The 27,674-nt window shown below is 44.9% G+C and overlaps 1 protein-coding gene across 2 annotated transcripts; it reads left to right on the top strand.

The window, feature by feature from the left end:
* Positions 1–1,774: 1,774 nt before the first annotated feature.
* On the top strand, positions 1,775–27,436 carry Cldn18 (claudin 18). 2 transcript variants are annotated; one of them, XM_032910217.1, is made up of 5 exons: positions 1,775–1,994; positions 20,941–21,105; positions 21,825–21,942; positions 23,753–23,863; positions 26,560–26,731. In XM_032910217.1, exons 1-5 carry the CDS (start codon positions 1,775–1,777, stop codon positions 26,729–26,731), a joined length of 786 nt encoding a protein of 261 aa, XP_032766108.1. The 2 variants fall into 2 exon arrangements, with proteins under 2 accessions (XP_032766108.1, XP_032766107.1); XM_032910216.1 differs by lacking the exon at positions 1,775–1,994 and adding an exon at positions 9,893–10,144 and having other exon boundaries at positions 26,560–27,436.
* Positions 27,437–27,674: the final 238 nt, after the last annotated feature.

The following is a 27,674-nucleotide window of genomic DNA, read 5'->3' as shown; positions in this document are numbered from 1 at the left end:
ACAAAGGGATAAGAGGAACAAACAAACGAGTGACAGACTTGCTGCTCTCCAGCCTCGTTCCAAGTTCAGTGAGAGGCCCTGTCTCAAGGGGGAACGAGAGTTTACTGAGCACAGTGTTCACACACACTGCATACACATACCAACAAAAAATGTAGAAATAATAAAACTACTCTCAGATGTCAGCAGAGGCATCTTGTGAGAGAAGACTGCGGTTTAACTTGTGAATCACATGAAGAAATAAGGCATGACAGTCCTTACCAGTGGCTAAAGCGTTTGCTGGGGATATCATCAGTGTCTCTGGGATCTTGATGTTAGCCAGTGCCTCTGAGTAGTGTTCTGTGTGTGACACTCTGCACTGCACATTTATTCTCACGTGTAATCTACAAGACAATCCAGAAAACCCGGCACTATGACTGTCTCGTCTTGCAGAGGGAGGCCATGAGCCTCACAGAGGCCAAGGGAGCTGCAGTTGTCTACATTTGGATGCTAAGCAATGAGGTAGGCATTGAGACCAGACTTCCGAGCTCCAGGAGATATTTTTGCAACTTAACCTTGCTCTCGTCTCTCTGCCATGCCCTGTCTGTGGATTCGTGCAGAATTCACTCTGATGCCACCGAAGCTGCAAATGACTTAGCCACATTAACGAGTCCGTTCCATCAAACATTTGCTGGAGTTGATATTCACTATATACACATTCCATGTTTGCAAATTTTGTTAAAATTTATAACTAAATTTAATGCTCATGGCACCTCCACAGCCCTAAGTAGGCCTGTGCAGAAGGAAAGGCTTTGGATCCCCCAAGTTGCATGCTCTCCATTGAGGGAGAAGCAGGCTAACTCAGACCTTCTGGTTTTGCTCCCATACTGTGAATAAGCATCCTCTCTGAAGTGTACTTACTGACTCCTTTCTCGTGTTTGCACTCCCTGTTGATTTTGCTGTTTTAAATGGTTCACCATAGAAAGTACTGAAGTTCGTTCTGCTTTTGATAAGCATCAGGAGACGACCCCATTCCCCACGGAGAAAATACATATGTGAGATTGTAGGCATAAATTATATTACCATTGACTATAATTTCAATGCTAATAAATCAAAACTGTATATTAAATTATGTATCATTTAATAGAGGTACACATAAAATATGGTTATCTATTGTTGTTGAAAATTTGACCAGAGATTCATAAGGGGTGTATTTACCCTACAGGCGATGTTTCAGAATTCATGAATTCAGTATTTTGATTCTTTTTAATATAATGACCATAAAGAATGAGAATCAATTTTATTGCAATACATCTTGTCAAAGTTTTTAACTAAGATGGCCGTGTTCTAGAAAGTACTGGAATGAGACTGATGTCTTCCCTTGCAGAGCCACATCGATGAGAATTCTGGATCTTCAAGGTTTTTTGGTTCAGTCCCTGTAATCCCCTCCTAACCAAAATGCCACACCTCCCAAGCAGCACCCCCAGTTGCTCACCCTCTACTGAGGAGAACCTGGTTAATCAGAACAGAAACTCCCTTCAAAGGCAAACAGTGAGTAGAGTGTACATATGGCGGAAAACAAATGGCTCTTGGTACCATGTTGTGGAAATTATCTCGTTCAGGTAGATAAAGAAGTAGGGCAAGCCCAGGCAGCACTGGTAAGTCCCCCCCTCCATTACACGGTCAGTTCGTGACGTGTGCACCAGCCTCTCAGAGAAAACGCCATCCCTATACTTCCGTGCCCTCAGAACCTGCCTGTCTCTTGTCTTCTCCGTTTGTGTGGACACCGTGCTCCATCATGTCGGTGACTGCCTGCCAGGGCCTGGGGTTTGTGGTTTCACTGATCGGGTTTGCCGGCATCATTGCAGCCACTTGTATGGACCAATGGAGCACCCAGGATTTATACAACAACCCAGTGACCGCTGTATTCAACTACCAAGGGCTATGGCGTTCCTGCGTCCGAGAGAGTTCTGGCTTCACCGAGTGCCGAGGCTACTTCACCCTCTTGGGGTTGCCAGGTAAGGACCAGGTATCTGACTCATGCGGTGGCTAGGGGTAGAGGCAGCAGCCTGTGCCTGAGATACCTGGAGAGGGACCAAGGAGCAAGAGAAGCAAAGATTCCACTTTGACAGAAGCAATAGCCACTACCACAATGGTTAGAATAGAAGTGTAAGGAGAGGAACTTTCTAGAGCTGTAGACACTTCTGTTCCTTTAGTCTGTGGTATCTAGTTCTCCCAAGGACACATTTTTCTAGTCACTCTTACATGAGCAATGGCATAGTCTCAATCACCCTCAAGAATAGAACTGAGGAGACCGAGATACTCGACACTTTCTCCTTCTAGAGCCAAGAGTCCCCTTGCTGACTCAGAGACCACATATTTCCTGAACAATTCTCTGTTGAGGCCTCCTGTGCCTGGCCCCCAATTCCAGAATTTCTGAAGCTAACAACCAGAATAGAAATGGGCCATGAAAAAGACCTGAAAGAAAGAGGCATGGTTCTCAAAGGTGCACTGGATGGGCCAGTGCTTGGGGGTCAGGGAGACTCTGACCTTCAGAAAGTATTGGTCTCAGGGAACAAGACTGCAGACCCACACGGTCCAAAACTATCTGCCTGGCATTGAGTTCTGCCACGAGGGGCAGCTATTGTGGCTACCAAGTCCCTTCCTCAATTGGCATGTTAGCCACATAAGATTGTAGGGTTTGTGCCTACTGCATTGGTCTCTTCAACTCGGAAAGAAGTTCAAGTCAGAAGAGAATGCTGAAAAGAACTGTCACTAATACAGTCAAGGGGAGATGTCATTTTAGTTTTGCTTATCTGTTCCTCCCACAGATGCACATGGAAGTTTTACTAAAGGAATAGGTCTGAGCTGACTGTTGTAGGAAGGATCAGAAACAGCACAGGGATTTCCCCACGCAGGACTTGCCATTTGACCACAGGGCCAAGACTTAAATACCCAAACAAGGAAGCGAGAGAAGATGGCAATTATACAGAGCTTTGTCCCTTCATAGATTTCCCCGTCCATATAGAACCAGCATCCCAGTGGTTGATACGGAGACCCTATTGGAATAGGTTTGTTCTACCAAATGTCTGTGGCCATAAGTTGTCCGGAACCTGGTACTTCCTTGTACTGGGCTTGCTCATCTGAGGAAAGCCTGCCACGGCATTCCTGAAATATAGCTCCAGTTATTTCTAGAGTTAGAAGGACAGAGCTCTTTACACCATACCCTGTATTTCTGTTGGCAATCGCTGCAATTGGGTCTGTGTAAAAAAAGCAGGTTGTGAAGTGAATGTAGACAGCACTGACAGACTGACTGCCAGGCAGCCTTCAGGCAAGCGTAGGCTGGGGTGCCGCAGGGTGAGCAAAGCCTTTCCAGCCAAAATGCTCTTTGGGAATCAAGGACAGCAGTTCGCTGATCCCGGTAGAAAGAGATAGAAACAGGAGGGCAGGGTGTCCAAAAAAAAAAAAAAAAAAAAAAGAAAGAAAGAAACAGAAACTCTCTGTGGCTAGCCAGAGAACCCAGGACATTACTGTCTCCTTTTCATTGTCCCGGAAACGAAGGTGCCAATGTTTTAAAGTTTCCACTGGGAATGCAAACGTAGTCTCTGGCTCAGTAAAAAGCACTTGAACACAACACAGCCCTCCAGAACAGTGGTTCTCAACCTTCCTCGTGCTGCAACGACCCCTTAATTCCTCGTGTTGCGGTGACCCCAAACATAAAATCACTTTCACTGCTACTTCATAACTATAATGTTGCTACTGCTATGAATCATAATGTGAATATCTGTGTTTCCTGATAGTCTTAGGTGACCCCTGTGAAAGGGTCATTTGGCCCCAAGGAGTTGTGACCCCACAGGTTGGGAACCACGACTCTAAAAGAACTCTAGGCATAGGACTGCCGGTTGCCTTCCTAGAAAAAGAGCCATTTCACTAGGCTCACAGCCAGAGGTCAACCTGTTCCAAGATGACTGGGTGTAGACGAGATTCCTTCTTGGGGGACACAAGGAAGGAACAGCAAACCCTTGGGTTCCTTCACACAGATAGAAGTCATAGGGGATTAAACAATCCCAGAGGGGTTTGTAGGAAGTGGTGACAGGGGTGGAGATGTTGAAAAAAAAAGCAGAATACAAATTTTGGGGGAGGATGACGGGTTTTTTTTTTTTAAGACCGGCTCTTACTATGTAGCCCTGACTGGCCTGGAACTCCCACATATACCAGGCTAACCTCAAAGTACAGAGATCTGTCTGCCTCTAATATATGAAAGTGTCAAAGAATAAATTTTGTTAATGAAAAGTAATAATGCAAAATGTTCAATGTACAATATTTCAATAGCCTTTCACTATTTGTATGTCATTGTTCTTTTAAAAGTTTAGATCATATGTACTAGATGTGTGTACTCATGCCTTTAGTGAACTATTTCATGAGGCTATATTAAAGGCAATTCATTTCTGAAAGGAAAAAAGGAAGGAAGGAAGGAAGGAAGGAAGGAAAGAAAGAAAGAAAGAAAGAAAGAAAGAAAGAAAGAAAGAAAGAGGAAAAGAAAGGAAGGAAGAAAGAAAAAAAGGAAGGAAGGAAGGAAGGAAGGAAGGAAGGAAGGAAGGAAGGAAGGAAGGAAGGAAGGACAAAAGGCGAAGAGTTTTCCAGGCAGGGAGACTCCTGTCTGAGAAAAGACAGTGAGGTATGAGAGAGTGGAAAAAAACAGGCTCTGCATAATAGGGGTCAGGGGAGGAGGGAGCCACACAGCGCAGCCGTAGGCCACAACACTTAAGGAGTGACACTTATGAACAGTAGACAGGAGTCCAATGGGAAAAGTAAGAATGTCTCGCCAAAGTGACATTTCTTAAATTCTTCAGATTCCTGGTGAGAGTGTTTTTTTTTCTTTTCTTTTTTTTCCGGAGCTGGGGACTGAACCCAGTGAGAGTGTCATTAAGACATTTCTTTGTCCTCAACCAACAGCAAGCAGCAATGTGGACGTCTCACGCTATGTGCTGGGTGTTATTTTAAGAAATCGGTATATCTTGGTATATATTTTCCAGTATTGTATATTCGTTGAATTAAATAGCCTGTACTTTAATATTTTCAACAATCCTATGAAATAAGAGCTCTCGTTTCCTCCACTGCACAGACTGAGGAGGCACAGAGAGGTTAAAGCATTTGCCAAGTGGCCCTGCAGTGTAAATGGCAGGTCATGGTTCCCGGAGCTGCTCTCCGCAGAGCCTGGGCCCCTCTGCATGGCAGGACTTCTGAGCAAAGACGCAGGGGCTTCCCTCGGAGAGTCTGGCCGAGCACTTATCAACAGGAAGATGGGAATGAAGAATGTCTAACTGTTTTTGTTTAAGAATAACAAAGTGATGGTCTTCATCATTCTACACCAGATATCCCACCCAATTTTAATGCCTCCATAATTACAGTTGGGTTTTGCAGCAAGGATGAACAAACAGGTTAACGGGACAAAATCTAAAAGACATGAATGTGGGTTTAATGGAAGGCACAGGAGGTCTTACAAAACACAGGGGAAAGAGGGGGCTATTCAAAAAGGGCTGCAGAAATTATCGAGTGGGTTTTAGGGGAAGAAAATGGAATTATCAACCACCGCATACCAAGATGAGTTCAGTATTAGTTACATCTAAAACGACATTAACCACTCCTTAAATATTTTTAATTATAAAATAACATATAATGCTTTTGCCTCCTGGGTGGAAAAGATCAGTCTAAGAAAAAAAATAACAGAAGAAAGCATGAAAGAGAAATCAATTCATCTGTCGACATCATTTAGCAAACACTTAATTGAGCACATTATATGTGCCAGACACTGAAAGACACAACAAATAGAATACATTTTTTTCCCAAAACTGGAAATGAAGGTAAAGAGCCAATGAGCAATGAAAACTGTGTTTGTTGTGCTTCCTGCAGTGCAGTGCGTACAATTAACAAACAGCTCCCGGAAACTGATGGTGAGCAATGCTAACGTGTTAGTGAGTGAACGAATGAGCAGCGCCGACTGCCAGGCCAAGAAAGAAAAACCTGCTTCATAAGGATTTTGTGGTTGTTGGGAATTTCTTCAGACAGGGTTTCTCTGCGTGGCCTTGACTGGCCTAGGGCTCAATTGATAAACCATAGTGGCCTTGAGTTTAAAGCCCGTCCAACCCCCACCAAGGGCTGGATTTAAAGGTGAGCTTCATCTCGCTTGGCTCAAAAGATTTTCTAAAAAAAATAAAATTAAAAATAAAAAAAAAACCTTCAGGGACTCAGGGCCAGTGGTAAGGGCTCAGGTAGTGGAAGGGCTTAGTATACAAATATGGTCGATCTGAGTTCAACCCATGGGTCTCATGCTGAAGGAGAGAAATGACCACCAGAAATGTATCTCATGTGTACACACACACACACTCACACACACGCACTCGAGCACACACATACACTTGAACACACACACACACTCCAAACCCACAATAATATAATAAAATAAACTTTTAAGTGCTCAAACTCTGGTGGCAAAGAGACACAAATTAAAACAAATGATCATAAATAACTTACTGATTTCACAGTGTTGGTGAAGGTATAGAATTATTTCCCCTTCTGTTTTTATGTTATATATGTGAGTTGTTTGCCTGCACGTATGTCTGTGCTCAGTGTGCTTTCAGTGATCTCTGAGGCCGGAAGAAGGCATCAGATCCCTGAGACTGGAGTCACAGACAATTGTGAAGCATCGTCTGTGTTCTGAGAATCAGCCCTGACACTCTGGAAGAGCAGTCAGGCTTCCTGACCACAGAACCATCTCTCCCCTAGAACAATCTCTTTAAATACCAATGTTGGGAATAAAATGTATGGGGAAATACCAATCTACATAAAGAAGATATTGTTTTAATACCTCACACTCTCTGGTAATTTAGTTCTCCTAAGAGTCTGTTAAAAGAGTGACCAGAAATGCTGGGGGGGGGGGGAGCTATATATTAAGTGTTTATCATTACATTGTTTTTCTATAAAAGAAAGTTAAAGATAAAAATCTAAGTGCAGAGAACAGAAAATCTTCATGTGAATAGCAGTGCGTCTACGTAAAGGACTAGTAAGTTAGACAAAGTATACTTGAGAGAGCTTTGAAGACAAAGCACAACTAAGTGGGAATAGCAAACTATCAAACATATCCTCTCTTGACCAGGTAAATTGTAATCTCCTTACCAAAATTATTCATCCGGAGAACTGCCAAGAAAGTATATCCAATAGATTATCTGGAGTTTTAAAATGTGAGTGATTTGTTTAAATGACGCTAAACCATCTATTATAAACACCAATCACTTTTAGTTCAATATTCCATGTAGTAGTGTTCTGAAATTAATAAGTGTGTCGTTGTTCTTCTAGACAGTTGAACTAATACTTACCTATAACGTTTTCATTGCTCTCTGGGTCACCATTCTTGCCAAATTACTCCGTTGCTGTTATGGCTGGAAAAGTTAAGAAAACTGGGAGAATCATTTCTCCAGTTGGCAAAATGACATCAGAGCCTGGAAAGGCACTGGCTGAAGTGGCAAGGAGTTGTGTTTAAGCCGAACACGGGGTGATTTCCCCGAGGACGTCAGCAAAACATCTCGCTCCATTCTAAAGATTACTAAACAAAGTTGTACTGAAGTCATTACTGTAAACAGGGACTGAACTCAGACAGATACGAGATCCATTTTAACAGCACCTGTTGTCATGAACAGAAACTCAGATTCTCGTCTGTGGACCACCATTCACTATCTGGCAGAGACGGCTAAAACCGTGGTCAGAGCACAGAAACTGCTCCCACCAAATGTTCACCTTCCAAGTGTTTTAAACATATCCTCTACAGTGTGTAGACTCACAATTTCTCTCTTTTCATTCAGATTTCATGTAAGTAGATTTAGCTTTAGTTTATCACTTAAATTTAATTTTTCCTTAAAAACAAAAACAAAATTCATTGCCACGTTTCAAGCAAGAAAGAAAGCATACTACCTAAATAAGTTTCCCTCCCCAACTTCAAGTCAGTGTAAAACATCATAGAGAAACTGCTACAAATAAGAAGAGATAAATCAAAAGTTTGTTTTTTGTTTTTTTTTTATGTTTTCAACCTATTTTGGTAGCATTACAACCAGTGCTCAGGGGGAACGAGTGTGAGAACCAAACACACAGAGCTCTGTGGGAATGACAGCTCTGGCCTCTGGTAGAACCAAGGTTGGGAATGCCTCCAGAAGCAATGCCAAGAGTTAATCGGGAATCCATTCCACCAACACTATTCAACCTCGTTGATCAATCTCAGTCCCCCAGCAGAGGCCAATCTCATCGACAGTTGTCTTGGCCTTGAAGCTCAGCTCAGCAGGACTCAGGGCTCCTCATCTGTCACGACTGGCTTATCCCCTCGTTCGGATTGTCCTGGGTCATGCTTCGGTCTCTACAAATACCAACCACGGAAAGTAGTGTGCGATCAAGGAGAGGGCTGCCCAGAAAGATGAACCATATTAACTATTTTTTGTGTTTATAAAGTTAAAGGTTTGGGAGTAGGGGCTGGGTGCATCCAAGATAACATTGAAGTACGGACTGGCTTTCCTGGAGAACTTGCTATGGCTAGAGAAGTGGGAGTGTGGGGGAGTGTGTGTGTGTGTGTGTGTGTGTATGTGTGTGTGTGCGTGCTTATTTTAAGACCCAGAGACGTTCTAATTAAAATGTCTCTGAATTCAGAAGTCAAACACTCAGGACCCACATCAGGCTATGGGTTGATAAATTCTTCAACAAAATGTAGCTGCAGGGCAAACACTCGGCTCTGACCTCTTCAGTGAGCGTTCGTTCTCTCTAGTTGATCGTATAGCTTCAAAGAAGTTCCCCACGGGCTGGGGATTTAGCTCAGTGGTAGGCGCTTACCTAGGAAGCGCGCAAGGCCCTGGGTTCGGTCCCCAGCTCAAAAAAAAAACCAAAAAAAAAAAAAAAAAAAAAAAAAGTTCGCCTACTGTAGTGGAGACTTTTATACAGTACCTGGAAGCTAGTGAGATCAGAAAGGGCCCTGGAATGTTCTCTTTAGTTCCCTACGAATGAAAAAACTGACCTACAAAGGCCAAATCACCAAACTCAGAGCTGCAGACGCTGTAGGCAGCAACTCCTGTGTCTGCATCAGCCAGATCGGGAATTCCACCCAGCCCGGACCCCTCCTTCCATCTTTACAGCAACAACCCCCTCCCCCCTCTCTGGTATTTGTATAGTTCCATTTTATGAGGGACAGTTCCTTGGGCCACCCCAATACCTGCAGATCGAGGGCACATCTCTACAACCTGGCATCCCGTTCTCAACTTGCTTGTTCCGGCCTCTCAGGGTGCAGATAGAGTAGGAGCGCTGGTCTGGAAGCGAAGGCTAGGAACCACCGCTATTGCCTCTTACGGTACTTGTGGTAGAAGAGATTTGGACAAATTCCTTTTCTACCTCATTCTTCTCTTTACGAATGAAATACTACCAGCTGCCCTGCCCCTTTGCAATCAGAACAGAAAGCTGACAGAAGTGTGAGGAGAATATGGGAACTACGATAGAAGCAAATGGGTACGTCCCGGGGAAGATTTGTTATAGATAAAGTCAGCCTTGGTGGTCTCTCCTCATTCTGTCACGGGAGAGGACAAACTTTGATTTCCCCTAGATGGTGCATTCTGGGCAAAGCCAGAGACAGGAGGGCCTGAAGGAGGGGTAGAGTCCGTCCACTTAGCCTGCTCCACGTTCCAAACACCCGGGTGGCAAAGCTCAGCCAGACAAGTGCCTCTTGGGGCTACTTCTCCAACAAATGAAAACCATGCCCTTGAAGCAGGAGTGAAACCGAACTATCTAAGGAAAACAGTATGAGCAAACACGGAGCTCAGGGGAGCTTCTGATTAAGAGCGCTCCCCAGCGAGGCCGTACACTTTCCCAGCAGGAGGGTGGTGGCTTGCTCCTGGAAGCCTGTGACCAGCAGCTGAAGCCATGGCCACCACCACGTGCCAGGTGGTAGGGCTCCTCCTGTCCCTCCTGGGTCTGGCCGGCTGCATAGCCGCCACTGGGATGGACATGTGGAGCACTCAGGACCTGTATGATAACCCAGTCACCTCCGTGTTCCAGTATGAAGGGCTCTGGAGGAGTTGCGTGCAACAGAGCTCGGGGTTCACTGAGTGTCGGCCATACTTCACCATCCTGGGTCTTCCAGGTAGGTGAGGTGATCGAGGGATGGGAGAGGCTGAGGGGCTGTGCAGTCTCAAGAACTCCCAGGACTGAGCAATCCAGCTCCGGGTGTGACCCTGGCTCCCAAAAAAAGGTGTGAATAAGAGAATTTGGCCCTGCATCAAAGGGGGCAGTAGCCACATAGGAGATAGGAGAATTCATACAGCAGCCAAAGAGAATGGTTCTAATATAAGGACATGCTGGTGAAGGCTAGTTCGAACCTTGTTTAAGGAGAACATAAATGGCTTCCTTCCGTTAGCAGGAGGCTCACTTCTGCCTGAACATAAGTGAGAGTAGGAAGCAGGTGGTGGTATTTTGTTATAGACAGAGAAATTTATCGAGAGTGACTTCAATTGTACTTTCAATTTGATTAATTTTCTTGTAAAAGGGGGATCTGTGTGCGGTGTAGAAATATGATCGTTAAATTATGATTTCCTTTTTCTGCATTTGCAATTAAAAGATCTACTATACTTGCCCTAAAAACAAGAGTCATCAAATTATCATATTATAACAATGTAGAATATAGTAAGTGAGACCATTTCACCTTTGAAGATGAAGATGAATTTTGCTTCTAATACAGATGGGTATTTCATGCATCATAGGGACTTTGCGTCCTTGATAATATAGGACTCAGTTTGTATTTAACAAAACAGCGAGCAAGGGTATAGGTGTGGCTTTGAGTCTCTGAAACAAGCCCCTTGTAAAGAGATAAATGAAACAAACCTACAGGATGTAAAGGGGCTGTGGGGCCCTTGGAATGGAATTATAAAAAGCAATTCAATGAGTCCATCTTTGTTTTGAGGAGTAGTGGACAAGTGCCAGGGTGGACTCGGCCTTGGAAAGCCACTCAGCGCAGTGTCATGGTCACCGACTGGATGAGAAACCTGAGTGGGAAGCAAGAGAGGAAGAAATAGCCAGAGGGAAGGAAAACAGGCTGGGAGAGATCATATTATGTTGAAGGGATAGGCCATGGGGAAGCCATGCAAAACCTGGATTGCTAAATGACTAGCTATACCCCTGTCAAAAAGGACTGAGATCACATTCACATTTTACCGAGGTGTCTGTCCCATGCTCAGGACTCTCTTTCTAGCACCCAACAGACACTGCTGATCATGTGCTTTCTGTCACAATGCCTGCTCTGGACCTTCCAAGCCCTGCTCGCCCATGTGGCTCAAGCCATTGCAGCACCTTTGATCCCGTTCTGCCATGGGATTCTTTCTCCCTATATTGAGAATCCCCTCCCCACCCCCATAGACTTACCTTCCACCCATGCTCTGGGGGCTCTTTGTCTTCCTGTCTAGGATTCCGCCCTGCTGAGTCACCCCTCTCTTCACATCCTCCACCTCTCCTGCTAACCTGGGCTCCGGCCCTCCTTTCCTGGAAAATGTCTTCTTGTTTCTATTATTGTCAAGTTCTGTCTCCTTCCTAATCACTGACAACCAAATTAAAAGATTATGTTTTCCCACTACTTCTAGACAAACTCATCCCCTTCCTCAGTCTGGTTCTGATCCTGTGTTCTAACTTATCTGCTTCTTTGACCACAGCACAGGGTTTGGGGTGATTCTTCCAATCCTTGGCCTCCTACACATCTTAAGCCCCAAGCAATTTCCATGATTATCTGTTTCCTGATTGACTGGTGAGTAGGCATGAGAGTCTAACACAGGAGCCTTTCCACATCCCCCTTCTGCCTTTCTAGGGCTTCTGCTACATCCCGTTCTCTCTCTCCTCTTAGTGTTCTCTGATCCAGCTGCCCAGAATCTCCACCCCAACTGTCCTTTCCATAAATCTTGTCTGAATCTTCCCCACATCTTTAAATTTAATAGGCTTCACAAGCCAGAGCAGCCCAAGAGGATGCTCAGAGCCTTGAACTCTCCTGCCGCTTGACTCTGGTCGTGAATCTAAGCAGTAGTTCCTGCATAGAGTACACAATGCAAAACTGGCCTTGTGGCCACCTGTAAATCCTGGTGGAGGGGACATGAGTGTGTAGCTGTCAGTGAAAGAGCAGTGGCTTTGATGGTACTTTGACATGGATGCTAGCAGGAGCAGTAAGAAAATGATTATTCAGTGTTGGGGGAGGGGTCGGAGTCTGAACTTTGGACTATTAACTTCATTAGTTACACATTTGTCTCACTCAGCTGTGTGCTAACACCGCTGTGAACCAGAGCAAGAGACTCCTCCCAGTTCTTAACCTAGGGCCTGGGAGGGAGGCTATTCAGCAAACGGCTGATAAATTAGATTGAGCTGAATAATAAGAATTTAATTCAATGGTTATGCAAGCCATCTGCACACACAAAAAACTTACAGATAAGATGTTTCCTCTCCCCAAAGGCAGAAGATTGATTTTGCCTTTGGACTATGCTTCAGATGTTGTGTCCCCATGTGTAGAAAATTACCTGGTCCTCCTCCTTCTGAAGCAGACACTTGATCACACAGTCTCATTATCAATAAACATCTTCTGCATGTTTACTGTCTATTGCAGGGGCTAGTTTTAAAAACAGTTAGGAGTAGTTAACGCTAGCTGCTGTGACAACCACACTACACAATTCAGTAGCTTCTCACAATGTGAATTTGCTGTCTGCCCTCAAGAAGTTCTGTGGAAAAAGATTATAGAGATGCCACTCAGCCAAGGCAAGAGAAAGTCGTAAAGGGAGCACAGGAGCTTGTGAACATGGCCTGAAAGTGGCACGTGTCACCTCCACATGGAAAGCATTGACTAGAACTAGACACATGGCCCTGGAAGTTGAGAGATGTGGGGGCTTACAGCTATTTGGATAAACATTAATGACCTCAGCCACAGAGGTCCTTTGAGTAGTAATTATCTGAGGTGCAATCTACCCACCATGCTAACCTCCCAACACCCCCTTCAGCTTTCCAGGACATTGGTTTTGTTGTTGTTGCTGCTGCTGTTGTTGTTGTTTTGTCTTGTTTTTGTTTCCTTTGTTAGCTGATTGTGGTTCTTGCTCTATTGGACATGGAACCCAGGGCCAGGCCTTTGTACTCACTAGCCAACTGCTCTCCATTTGAGCCTCACTTCCATGCCGATTTCAGTTCCTCAAAGCAAGTAATTCCTCGACTGCACAATGGTCAAAAGCTGTAGAAGCCTGCAAGAGAAGGCATACCAAGGATTTCTACTCATAGTTTCAGCAAATATTGCTGACTTCCTCTGCATGTGATATGTTGTTGTCTGATACAAGAGTATGATTTCAGAGGGCAGACATTCGATGGGAGAGGCCAGGAATCCAGAAGGAGGAAGGGTTCAAGGAGTTTCTGTGAAGAAAAAAAATCCCTTAGGACTTAACATCAGATGAGTATAAATATGACCATGGAGCAAAGACTCGAGCTTCTTGCTCAAAAACTTAGATGGAAGGAAGGGAAACTTGGCAGTACCGTATTCCATGTCAAGTCAGACAGGCAGCTTTAAAGAGGAAGCCCAGTTACCACCATAAATAAAAGCCCTGAGATGTTTCAAACCTGCTGAGGGGGAGGAGGTCCTGGGCTATGTTGAGTTCAGGACACAGTGAGCAAGGACTGCAAAGACGAATGGAAGGTCCCATAGCAATGCACTTTGTGCTGCTGGATGTTACTGCTCTTCTTCATCGGCTCTGCGTACCTGATACCTGATTTCCTCTTGCTGTGTTCCAGTCTAGGCAGCATGTAGTACCCAGAAGTAAAGGGAGTAGTCGTGTGCTGGGCTGCACCTAGACTCTCTTACAGGGAAACAGGTATAGCTGTATTCTTAAAGCATAGAAACTGAGAAGAAGGAAATGGAATGTGGCCAAAATCATACGGATAGCCACACAGCCACAAGTCTGAATGACTTTTCTAAACTGTTCCTTCCTCTTGCTTGGCCTGGTTCTAGTTCCAGCTGGGAATGGGCTTTGTGAGACCTGAAGAGAGATGGTCTGCACTTGAGGACAATAAGCGTAAAAGATACTTCATAATCCACTCCCCTTTTGTAGCACAATTAACTGTGCACAAAAGAGTGTTGCCTCTATCCAGAGGGTGAGACATGTACTGTTTTCACTACTTTCTGGAGACAGGGCAACAGCAAAGGAAACATCCTTCAGCAAGCAGGAGAGAGAGAGCAACTACTACCAACCCCACGCCACAGCCACCATGAAGAGGTGAGGTCAGATACTGCTTGCTTGAGATGTTCGCAAACATTTGGACCATGTTTGGAGCAGTGGCAAGCCTGGGGTTAGAGGCAGGTGTGTTAGGGATACCTTGGCCCCTAAAATCTCCTGGCTTAATTTTCCCCAACTCTAAAAATACCACACTGTAAGACATGTATGTTAACTAGGCCACCTATTCACAAAAGCTAGATGTTGGCATTGCTAAATCACCCTTGTGGCTATACACCCAAAATATTCAGAGTAAAGATGACTTAGGGTGCTGATCTTTCTCCTCCATCCCTGTCACATCTGTGTGCTGGCTCCTTCAGTATTTCTCAGCCCGACCACAGCACTAAGAACCTTGGGGTTTTCCATATGAGAAGTTTCAGCTCCCAGCTTCCGCATCACTGCCTAAAAGCAGCCACCACTGGAGAATTAGAGAGTTTCCCATCAACCAGGGGATCACACTTATAGACACAGAATGAGAGGTTTCAGTCAACTAACACTGAACCCAAAAACCTGCAAGGGGAAAACTATGACTATTCTGAGGAATCTTTCTAAAATTGTCCGTTCGTTTCTTCTTGCCCTTGGCTGAATGTGTCCTTGTGAAGTCTAATGCTCATAGGATACCAGCCTGTCTATTCCCAGTTGCTAACAGAAAAACGTGGTCCTGGGAGATGGGAGATTCCATCAGTCAGTCACAAAGTTAAGCTGGGATCTGGGAGTGGAGTGCTTCGTGGTCTTTAAACAAGCCGTTTTCCCTCCCTTCAAAGTAAAAACAAAAGAAAAAGGAAAAAGCACAGGATGTCTTTTACTACAAGGACAAGCACTCCAATGTTTACACATCGTCGCACAAGTGAAGGAGATGCCGCGGGGAGCTGAGCCCATGTCTACAAAGCTCCTGAGGACCTGTAACGTGGGCTAAAATGAGGCCACTTGCCCCCATTTCTCAAGGTGTAAAGCTGAGGCTTAAGGACCAGAATGTATGCTCAGCTTGCTGCCCTGGTGGTCCTGGTCCCCACGGCAGGGCCAGCTACCACAAAGTGGGGTCAGGGTACAGCATCATTTCTTGGTGGGAGGCGCATCCCTAGAGTTATACAGCTGGGTCTCTTCTGAAAGGCTGAGAGAATACTAAGACAGAAGTACTGTAGACTGGGAGATGTAGGAACAACAGCCGCTCTGCTTATCTCTTACTGCTCTGGAAGCTGGGAAGTCCAAGGTCAAGGTGACAGCAGATCTGCTTCCTCCTGAAAGAGTAACCTTTTGCTGAGTTCTCACACAGTAAAAGGAAGGAAGGGCCGAGTATAACCATGCTTCTTTGAAACCCTTCATACTATTTATACCTACTGTGTTCAGGATTGAGTTCATTCTGCTCTTCCGTTCACTGCTGGCCAGGTCCTGTGTCCCTGACCCCCACTTTGCCTGTGCTTTTAACCCTCCTTGGCTGCCGCTAGGTCCAGCCTCCCTCTTCTCGGCCATCGCAATCACACAGTCTTGGCCGTTCTGTCACATGTTCCTGGGTAGTTTGTACAAGCCAAAGTCATGTTGAGTTGCCAGGGAAACGGTTCTGTTAGGGAAAGTAAGCTGATAGTTATCAAGCCTGGCTTAATTTAATGAAGATACCAAGTGGTACCCAGTCCTCATGACATCTCTCTGCAAGAGGCAGCTTTATTTCAAACTCCAGAGTCAAGGGACCTGCATCCTTGAGGTCAAATGACTTACCTGGGGACACTCAGCTGGCATCACCGTGCGGCAGAATTTCAGAGACATGAGGGCCTTCCTATGGGTTCCTGGAGCTCTTGGGAGAACCCAGATCTGCTTTGTTCTGAAGCTTCCCCTCTGAAGTCAGCCACAGACTTCCCTGTGTGGACTCCCCCTCTAGCCCTTCCTGTCTCCAACCAGAGACCCAGCTGCCTGAAATTGTGGCTTCTCTCTCTGCTCCTCCAAGTCCCAGCCCGTGGTCTTTGGTTCTCAGCGAACTACTGTCTTCACAGAGGTGTTCTGATGCCAGCTAAGTGTGCACAGCTCTGGGCACTCTCTCTTCTCTGAGCATCCCTCAGGACCATTGTCACGCTGTACTCTAAAAGTCTTACACTGTGGAACAACCCAATGACAGGCTCAGAATGAGGCCAGGCCATTGTCATGTCTCTGAAGGTTCTGAGCACGCTCAGTTGCAACCAGCACTGAGACCCACACCTCGGTGCCCCCTCACCCATCAGCCCACAGCTACTCTTCTGAATGAGATATTTTGCAACAGGGAGGGAACTCGGAGTTCCAACCTTTTTGTTTGCTTTTATCAGCCCAGAGTCTTGCCCGCCCTTCTGGCTGATAAGGCTAATTATTCACTGGGAAGAATGTTGTAGTCACACCTTTGGTGCAGGGGATCAGAGGACAGAGCCTACTGACTCACGCGTTATCGTTCCACAAGCCTGTGTCGCTTGATCAAAATATCAAATAAGAGACTCGTTGGCAAAAAGAGGAACCTATGGTTCCTGGTAATTTTCCTCTTTCTGTATATGGAGAAGGGCTTGGATTCCAGAAGGAAGACTCTTCAGTCTAAAAGAGAAGCTCAGATCACCTTCCTGTCTCTCCAAGGTCATTAAAGATGGTGCATCACTTGTCTACGCACTTCCTGGCACCTGCCTCCATCACACTAGGAGTTTCTAAGCAGAGAAGACTTTGCTCCATCCATTCAAGCCCAGGTTCCTAAACCCCATGTCACAAATCAATGTTGTACCCCTTCAAACGCCATAGAAGAAGAGGGGACAGAAGAAACGAAGAGGTTCTGAAAAACAAGAAGGGGCTCGGGGACATGCTGGAGCTCTTACTCAGAGCAAGTCCTACCCACATCACAGGTCAAGAGAGAGCAAACAAGAAGGAAGAACTCAAAAGCCTGGCACAAAAGCTGATGTGGCTGTCTGCCCAGGGCTCCCATCCCCAGGGTTCCTGGGGCACACTAGCAGTCACTCCCATGGCATTTTTACCTTCTGTCTGCCAGCCCTCCCCACATTGCTCCTCATCCAATAATATGAGCGAAGCCCCCTGGCACAGCACGCATGGGGTATGTTCCTGGGAACAGATTATGAAAGCCACTCAATGGAGTCAGGGGCTTCCTCCTTGCTGAGGGTGGAAGAAATGTAACTTTCATCGGACCAGGAAAAGGATGGCCTTCATAGTTGTTTGATTAGTTCATTGGTGCTCAGTTGATTCTGGTTGTTTTATCTCAACCAGATGCTTGGCCAAGTGTTTCTCAACATGAATAAATTATATTGTACTTTTTAGTAGCTTAGGATTTGAAAGATGAAAGCCAGAGCAGTTTTTAAAACTTTTAGTAGGATCCTGGGTAGACTGAAAACTTCTAAGAGGCCAAGGGGAGCAAGACAGAGGTGACGTCTCCAGTCCTTTTTTCCAAACGTCCAGTTTCCTGATGGTAACTTGTGAAAGCAGAACAGTCTGAGGATATTTATTTCCGGAGGGTGTGGGCTATCTCACAAATGTCCTCTGAGTCACAGTTCTGAACCACAAATTCACTGTGCCATTCAACTGTGTGTGCAAAGACCCATGCCATGGGCTACTATCTCCGCGTTCTCTGGCATTTACTCAGCTAGAGCATTCCCAAGGTAAGGAAAAATATAAGGCTTAGGACTGTGGAAATAACTAATCTCAGAACGCCAAAGCCTTGAAGACAGGTCATTTCTCTGGAAAGTTCACTTCCTCCACAGTGATTGGGGGAAGTTTTGCAAAGGATTTGAGCTCTAAGTACATGATGATGGCGAGCACACGTAATCCCAATACTCGGCAGGCTGAGGTAGAAGAACTGCTGAGAATTCGAAGCCAACCTGGGCTACATAGTGAGTTCAGGGCTATCCTTGAAAACACAATGAAACTGTAAACAAAAAAAAGCAAAAGAAAAAAATCCCTAAAGCATGATGAGTGAACCAATTCGCAGACGAGCATGTCGAGTCGTCATTAATTCATGGCTATAATAGTTCATCTGTGTTGCCTCTAGACGCACAAAGACAGAAACAAATACACAACGCATTTACATGTGTTGATAAGGAATACAATGTGTTTGCTCCCAGCACCTTGCAGGGCCAGCAAAACCACTGGACATGGCTCTGGAATATAGGTATGGCAGAAGAGCAACATCATATTTTACAAGTACACAGGTCTTAGTGCCCCTCCAACGCTCGTGTGTTCCTTGTGTCCCACTGGAGTTGTCGATTGCACTAACACAGAACCGAACTGCAACCTCAGGATGCCAAACTTCTTAGCTCTCCCGAGAATGATCAGAATGACAGCTCACAGAAACTTGTGCTGGAAATGTACCTGCTAGCGAGACCACAGATAGTGACGGTGACTTATAAAACACTCCACCCAGCAGAGAAGCAAAGTTAAAAAATAAGCCTCGAGTTCCTGAGGGAGAGGAGAATTAGAACAAGGTAGATGGAGGTCTGCACTGTTGAGCTGGGGTTGGTGCGATCTCATCTCAGCCAACCAAGAGCCATGAAAGAGCCACCAGAGCCATGGAGAGAAGGCCACCAGAGTCATGGCGAGAAGGCCACCAGGAAGCTTTTCTGCTGTTTCTTTTATACTTCCAAATTTGAATTTCACCTCGAAATTATTAACCAACTTCACTGACACTAAGAATAACATCTCTTTCAGGTGACCCCCTCATCATTAGAACATTGTAGGGCCTAGAACTCTTTATACATCTCTAATTGGCTCCTGATTGGTGCCTTGGGTATAAACAGTAGGGTGACCCTCGTTTGGGGCTTTGTTTTTCTTCTCTAAGAAGAAATATTTCCCAGAAAAATGACTCACAGATAGTTATCTGCCCCCTCCCCTAAGAAGTGAGATAAAGACTTTGGGAGGTTCCTAGTAGCTCAGAGATGACCATTTCCTGGTTATATCATTATGAAACAATTTCAGTGGTTTCAAACAAGAGAGAAAAGGTCGATCTGCCCTCTGACATCTCAGTGCAGTGTAGGATGTTGGGCCTGTGCTTGTGATATCCGGTGACGTTACATCCCCTCCCATCAGCAAGGACCTTCAGCAGTGATCATGCTTTGGAAACTGTCTAACAATTGGGCTGTAAAGACCTACAGTGATGGAAATATCTCGCATACTTTAGACTCTCTTGATTTCAACTAACAGTCTCAACAGGAATGAGCTTAAAATATGTTTCTTAGCAATGTCAGAATAACTCCTTGATCCCAAGAAAAGAAGGTATTTAGCCCTCTTAAGTAATGGTAACCCACCGCTCAGACTTTGTCAGAACTCTGTACCTCCCTCTTAACTGTCACCCTCTGGTCATTATGTGGCAGCTTCTCCACCTGGTGAAAGCCTTGACGTCCCTGGACCACGTATTACACCCCTTGAGAGAGACCAATTTGTGTCCAAAGTACGAACATCGCACGTGAAGGTCTCATCTGCCACGCTCCAGTCACGTGCCCATGCTGGATTAAGTAATTGTGGTGAAGAGACAAGTCATTAGCCTGAAAGATTGGGATTGGTAGATAACTCAAAGTGGGTCAGTGGGTCATGCTGTCCTACAAGCTGTTTGCTTTTCGTCTAAACAGTCCGGCTTCCTAAATTGAGAAGAAGTAGGAAAAAAAATTCAACATTTCCGTGACACTCAATCAAGTGATTCTTTATTTTCCAGGACATCAACCTAAGGCATTTAAAATTAAAAGATTTTTTTAAGCACTGGTTGGTATAAGACAGGGCAGTTCATGCTTTGTGTAATAGAGAGAAGAAGGGGCTATGTGTGGAAGATAAAGCAATCGTGTCTGGTGTCTTAGATGTACCAAACATATGAAACATATGTACACACGGTACAGAGCTCAGCAGCTGAACTCCACCAGACTGACCCCCTCTAGGGGACTTGCCTACTGGAAGACACCAGGGACAAATCTGTCTTCCTTATAAAATTCCTGCATGGGCAAGCTTGATGCACGTCTCTTGATGTTTCATCAAGTGCTCATTACTGACATCCCATACCCAATGTGACTGTTGAGATGATTCGCCGTCTTTCAGTGACAAACTGTGTTGCATGTCTGGAGGTGAGGTCATTATAGCAGGATCCAGTAGGACCTACAGCAACAATCGAGTCCTAGAAAGGGGACACTGTGGATGAACTGTGGTCACGTTGAAAGGCTTCATACAGAGAAAATAAAGCACTGTCGGTATAGTCTTGGTACCAGATTTCTTTGTGCCAGGCTTAGTGCTGAGTCTCTGTACAATTTGCTTTCGGTTCCTATGCAAAGACAAGCAGAACGATGTTTGGGTTACTTGAGTTTCCTGACAGCTCAATAAATAATTTCTTGGTCGAGTTAGACAAATGTTTTCCCTTTCTGGGCTCAGATTATAAAATTTTGAAATGCTGCTAATAAATACCCAGAGCTCCCTTAACCGCACACAGCCATCATTCTCTCATTCTATGGGAATCTCTGAGCACGTCCTTCATCCCTCAGAAAAGTTACAAGGGATGCCTTCTTACATTTCCCACAACTCCATATATTTGCACAATGTCAAAGAAAACAGTTTATGGTCTTGAAGTCCCCAAATGTTCAGCGCTGGTTAATTGGAGTTGCTTGTGTTTTGCCAACCTAATAAAACCTAATCCGTGTAGTTATGGTCTGCCTGTGTCATGCCCCTTCCCCTACAGCCATGCTGCAAGCAGTGCGAGCCCTGATGATCGTGGGCATTGTTCTGGGGGTCATCGGCATCCTCGTGTCCATCTTCGCCCTGAAGTGCATTCGCATTGGCAGCATGGATGACTCTGCCAAGGCCAAGATGACTCTGACTTCTGGGATTATGTTCATCATCTCAGGTAAGCACACATTCCCCCTCTCATGCACTGCAAATGGTAGGACAAATTATTCATATATATTTGGACACACCAGAAGAGAGCATCAGATCTCATTACAGATGGTTGTGAGCTACCATAGGGTTGTTGGGAATTGAACTCTGGACCTCTGGAAGAGCAGCCAGTGCTCTTAACCACTGAGCCATCTCTCCAGCCCAGAACAAATTATTCCGATAGAAGAAACGTGGCCCCTCCCCACTGTTGAACAGAGCTCAAGGTGTTTCACCCTGGGATTTGAGATCTGAGTGTGTGTAAACCAAATTACACTCCACAGAACTATAACCAGTTCTAAGGTCCCTCTTAACTGCCACTGACGCAAGGCAAGTATGAGTCTGGACCCTTAAAAATAGCATTTTCTCGGTGAGACTCTTGAAAGTGGTTTTAAGGGGAAAGCTCTTGCCGGTAACCAAAGATCAGCCCCCAAATACTTGGGTTATTTACCCTTGGTCCCAAGGTGTGTGGAATCATCTCTTTCTGCATACACACACATGGATCCTTCCAGAATTAAATATGAGAGGAGGACCTTGCCCACTGTCTAGCACAAAGTAGGAACTCAACTGTCAGTGGTTGGTTGACCATTCTGTTACAGGAATGGAATATCCTACGGTCTTCATCTGGTCTCACTTCAGCATAAACTGCCACAGAAACAGTGCGATCCCTTAGTTCTTGCTCTTCACCCGCAGGAGTCTGTGCAATCATTGGTGTGTCTGTGTTTGCCAACATGCTGGTGACCAACTTCTGGATGTCCACGGCCAACATGTACAGCGGCATGGGTGGGATGGTGCAGACCGTTCAGACCAGGTAACCTCCGAGTCCATGTCCCTGTGATCCACCGTGAATATTGTAAGAGGACAAGTAAGCCGTGTGCTTAATGTCAGTGCCTGGAATAGCAAGCATTTATCAGAGGCAACCACGCCATATCGTAACTCAACATTGATCTGTAAATTCATAAACTTCATTTCTATAAAATACCCTTGCTGATATGGCTTGAGGTTGATCTGGCATTTGCACTGAAATGCAGCGACGTTCACAGTATTTATCTAGCAGGCTTAGACAGGCTCCATCGTGGTGGCAATACGACAGGCCTGGCTAACCCAGGATGTAAATGAGCATCAACTTAGACCCACGGTCTATAATGGCAGCTTTGTGGGAGTGGGGAAAGAAGGGAGCATGGTGCAGTTCAGGTAAGGAAATAGAAAATGCTATTTCCTCCTGTGCTGCTGCCTTGCTCTCTCTCTCATTCATTTGCCCAGCAGACATATTGAACACCTGCTATGGTCCAGGCAGAGACAAACGCACCGCAAGGCAGAGTGCAAGAGACAAACGAACTCCACCACTCATGTGGAGACCTAGGAAAGGGAGCAGGACCTTTTCTAATTGTTGAGATTTTATTTCTTTTTATTCTATGTGTATGAGTGTTTCCCTCTGTGTGTGTCTACATACCACATTGTGTGCCTGAGGAGACCAGAAGAGGGTGTCATGGCCCTTGGGACTGGAGTTACAGATGGTTCGGAGCTGCCATGTGGGTGCTGAGAATTGAACCCAGGTCCACTGGAAAAGCAACCACTGAGCCCTCTTCCCAGCCCCAGAAAAATGTTTAATGGAAAAGCAGTATCAATACCTATATTTGGCAACACCAATACCTATATTTGTTTAGCCCAAGTATCAGATTGATGCATCTCATCAGTAAGCACCAGTCAAAACCCAAAGGAGGGTGGCATATATCCCTGTGCAAGGAAGTGACTGGTATTTCTCCAGCCACCCAACGAGAGGAAAGGACAGGGTATGGAGAGGATGCAGCCATCATGATCTGACTCTCTGGAACTCCAGGTACCAGTCATATGTCTGCTTTGTTTCAAGACTGAGGAGGAAAATGGTCCCACAAGCTGCCATTACTCTTCTGCATGTCTCTCCCATAGACTCTTGGTTAGAAGGAACACTCTGGGGCTGGAGAGATGGCTCAGTGGTTAAGAACACTGACTGCTCTTACAGAGGTCCTGAGTTCAATTCCCAGGAGTCACATGGTGGCTCACAACCATATGTAATGGGATCTGATGCCCTCTTCTGGTGTGTCTGAAGACAGCTACAGTGTACTCATATTTAGAGAATAAATAAATAAATATTCTTAAAAAGAAAAGGAAGGAAGGAAGGAAGGAAGGAAGGAAGGAAGGAAGAAAGAAAGGAAGGAAGAAAAAAGAACGACCTGGAAGTTGCAGAGCAAGTCATTCCTGATTGCCTGAGACTCTCAAATTTCGTCCTAGGGTATTTGAAAGCATACCCTCAATGACCTAAAGTCTTCCATAGGGTTCTGCCATCTCCCAATAGTACTGCCTTGGACACCAGTCTTTAATGCTTGAGCCCTTAGGGAAAAGTCTCTATGTAACGCCATCCGAAATAAGGTCCACTATGGGAACTCAAAATGCCAAAACTCCTTCAGAAGCAACTTGAGGTGATTCCATCACTCTTAAGCACCTCTGGCCAAGTGTTGCAGGCTCTCTCATTGAACAGCAGAGAGACAACATGGGGACTAAACAGGAACGAGCATAACTGTAAGGAAGGGGAAGAACCTAACAGGTTTAGTCAACTCTATTCACAACATCTCTCCTCTCAGGTACACTTTTGGTGCAGCTCTGTTCGTGGGCTGGATCGCTGGAGGCCTCACACTAATTGGAGGTGTGATGATGTGCATCGCTTGCCGTGGCCTGACACCTGATGACCGCAAGTGAGTCCTCCCTTCGTCGCAGCTAAAACTGATGTATACTTTGTAGCCAGATAACTGGTCCACATACACGGAAGATTGATACTGGCCACTGGGATGGTTGAACTTTCTCCTTTATAGGGAACCTAAGAAATAGAACAAGATCCCCCAGGGAGTGTTTAATGTGGATACTCTTTGAAACTTGGGGTGGAGTAAACCCCTCTAAGGTCCTTCCAGTTCCAATACCTCCTAACTCTGTAATCCTAACCTGGAAAAGATCTTTGTGTCACTAGCACCTGCAGAGATATTTGGCAACATCTAAAAGTATTTGGTTGCTTTGGCAATGATAGGGAAAAGGAATCTGGTTTCTAGTGGGTATATATGTCGAGGGTGGACATCCAGCAATGTACAGGAGCAACCCTTACCACAAAGGATCTGCTCAAAAAATATCAACAGCCCTGCTGTGAAGAAACTCTGCTCTGAACTTTTGTCAAGGACCTGGGATTGGTAGAACCAGATTGGGTAAATGAATTGTTTTAATATAAATGTAATCAGTGAATTAATCCAGCGGCTGTATTTTTTTTACGTTTGCTAGACCCCAATAACCACACAGAGAAACTAAGATTTCAATACCTGGGCCTTGAATGACTTACCTTAACCCCCTATGCTAATTGGATTATGGCCCAGCCATTCCCAAGATGCTTGCTGTTTAATATTGTTCCAGCTCCCTCTGCTTCAGATATTTCTTCCCACAGTGTCTTCTCAGACTCTCTCCTCATAGGGTCTCATTCCAATCTTTCTTCCCTTCTCCCTGACTGACAGAAGTCCCTATTCCCTCTTCTTCCCAGCCATTGGGTAATCAGCATTCACATAAACTTGAAACAGGAGATTCTTGACATAGACATTACAATGCCGCGTCCAGATTGAAACAAGATATGAGATAGAGAAATCTACATTTGAGTAACACAAGGATAACCTTAAGACAATGCTCAAAAATATTATACCTACAGGATTGTGTGGTGGTTCTAACTACTCACCAGCCCTGTAACCACAACAGGTCTTTTCTGCTCTCCCACCCTCTGATGGAGAGCATTAGGACTCTGTCACAACACCCTACAATAGCTAATTTATAAACAAAAATGTATTTATTATGGCTCTAGTGATGGGAAGTACAAGACAAAGGCACTGGGATGGACATCTGGCAAGAGCCCAGTCTCTGCTGCTGGGATGGGACCTTCCCGTATTGTCTGCTGGAGAGGAAGACTGCTTACACGGGAGAAGAAACGGAAGGGTTAGGAAAAGACCCCTGGAGCCTTTTACAAAGCACAGATCTCTCATGGCTTAATCATGTTTCCAAAGGCCCATTTTTCCCCCTGGTTTTTTGAGACACGGTTTCATTGTGTAGACTTGGCTGTCTTAGAACTTACTCTGTAGACCAGGCTGGCCTCAAACTCAGAGATCTGCCTGCCTCTGCCTTCTGAGCACTGAGATTAAAGCTGTGTGACACCACCGCCCCAAAGGCCCATTCCTTAACACCATCACACTGGGGGATTAAATTTTCCCGTAAATTTTGGAGGACACAAATTCACACCACAGTAGACTCTGATAACTTGTCCATAAGACAAGCAAATTAGACGTTACACATATGCACATTGCAGCCGACAGATTCCATGGTCCTTTATCAAAACAAGATCCCACTGGACAGTGTCACCTTCATTTTAACAACAGAACAACTCTGTAGTCAATAACAACCATCTCCTTACAGCTCTAGCATATATGTGTATAAGACAGACAGACAGACAGAATTTTTTATTAGTTTTTTAGGTTAGAACCAAAAACAAACAAAGCCATGGAGGTACACACTTGTAATTCCAACACTGAGGAGGTGGGGGCAGGGGAGTCAGGAGTTCAAGGTCCTCCTTAGCTAAACAGCTAGTTAGAAGCTCAACCTGTCTTATGTAGGCTACTGTCAGAAAGAAAGAAAGAAAGAAAGAAAGAAAGAAAGAAAGAAAGAAAGAAAGAAAGAAAGAAAGAAAGAAAGGAAGGAAGGAAGGAAGGAAGGAAGGAAGAAAGGAAGGAAGGGACGGACGGACGGAGGGAGGAAGGAAGAAAAGAAAAGAAAGGAAAGAAAGGAAGGAAGAAAGGAAGAAAGGAAAAGAGATAAGAAAGAAAAGAAAGATAGAAAAGAAGGAAAAGAAAAAAGAAAGATAGAAAAGGGCAAAAGAGAAAAGGTAAGAAGGAGAAAAAAGAACAAGAACAGGCCAATCTCATTTAAGTTTGCACGAAACATAAAATCATGACAGGTTTCATTATGGCATTTCCAGACAAGTGCCCAATTTTGCCCTTATTTCTCTAATCACCCCACGTTTCCCATCTCCCCTCCCTCCTTGCTGATCCCCCCTTTCTCTCCACTGGTCCTCCCTTGTGCATTCATGAATGTACTCCATCACCTTCCCAGACACCCTTCCTCTCTCCCTTCCCCCTACCAAGTCTCCTCTCATTTTTGAAGGACTGATGTAAAAGCAAGAAATTTTGCTCCACCACAGAAAGCTTATGTCCCTAAAAACATGGTGACCAACAACCTCAGTCTGACGGAGACTGCCACACCTCTTCAAACACTGAACTGTCCCCTGCTGAGATGAAGCCGTCAGGAGGAAATGGGAAAGTCAGTCCTCCTACTAACTGCACCAGTGTTCATGGGCTTTTTCCCTTCGTTTCAGCTTCAAAGCCGTGTCCTACCACGCCTCTGGCCAAAATGTTGCCTACAAGCCTGGAGGCTTTAAGGCCAGCACTGGCTTTGGGTCCAACGCCAGAAACAAGAAGATATACGATGGGGGTGCCCGCACAGAAGACGATGAACAATCTCATCCTACCAAGTACGACTATGTGTAGTGCTCTAAGACCCCCCAACACGTGTGCAGAAGAAACCCTTCCCCAAGAAGAGCTCACCCCAAAGCAAGAGATTCTACCTTGTTCCCTTGTTGCTTTTGACTGATGGTTGAAAGTTGGTAAAGCCTTAATTTCATCCGTGGGGAGGCTAGACAGTCTTGGCCACACGTCTCTGTCTCTAAATACTCCATCACAAAACAACCGAGTTACCATTTACGGGTTAAGAGACTGTCACACCCACCCTTCCCAATCCTCTGTTTTTTTACCATAGTAAATCTGGTGATGGAATGTAATTCGACTTTGATAATTTCTAGAAACTTAAGCCTGATGATGATCTATTTCCCAGTTTGACCCCACCCCCCAGGGAAATTTTAAAAGGGAAAAAAATAGATTAAAAGGCATTATTTACTACTCAATTTTGCCTTACCAACTTCACTGATAATAATGAACACCGATTAGAGAAAGAATGCTAGAGGAAAGATGGTTGTGGTCGCCCCAGTCTGTCATCTGAACCCCTCATACATGGTGATCTAGAACATTATTAGCCACAGTGATCTTCAAAGGAGGCAAACAAGTCCTGTCTGTTTCTCTTGGCATCTGCTGATTCCAACAAGACCATTCCAGAACTTTCCACTGGAAGTCCTCTTCCTCTCAGAAGTCAGAAATTCTTCCTAGAAGAATAAGAAATAAATTCTTTTGGTAACCTGAGTCCTACGTATAATATTACATAGTGTATTAGAAAAATGGTATGATATCTCAGTGAATTAGTTTCAGCCTTACATATAGAAAAATCTGGGAAAAGAATCACCCCTTGACATTGTCTATAGTGTAAGATCCTACATAAATCCAAACTTCAACAAAAGCTCAACTGATCCTAATTGCTTTCTTTTGAGGTCTCCACAACCTTAATACCCACAGACACAGCCTTTGTTTAAAAGGAAAAAAA

Source organism: Rattus rattus, chromosome 8 (genome assembly GCF_011064425.1).
Source record: "Rattus rattus isolate New Zealand chromosome 8, Rrattus_CSIRO_v1, whole genome shotgun sequence".
Classification (NCBI taxonomy): domain Eukaryota; kingdom Metazoa; phylum Chordata; class Mammalia; order Rodentia; family Muridae; genus Rattus; species Rattus rattus.
Note: the sequence above shows the minus strand (reverse complement) of the source record. Positions and strands in the feature narration are given on the sequence as shown.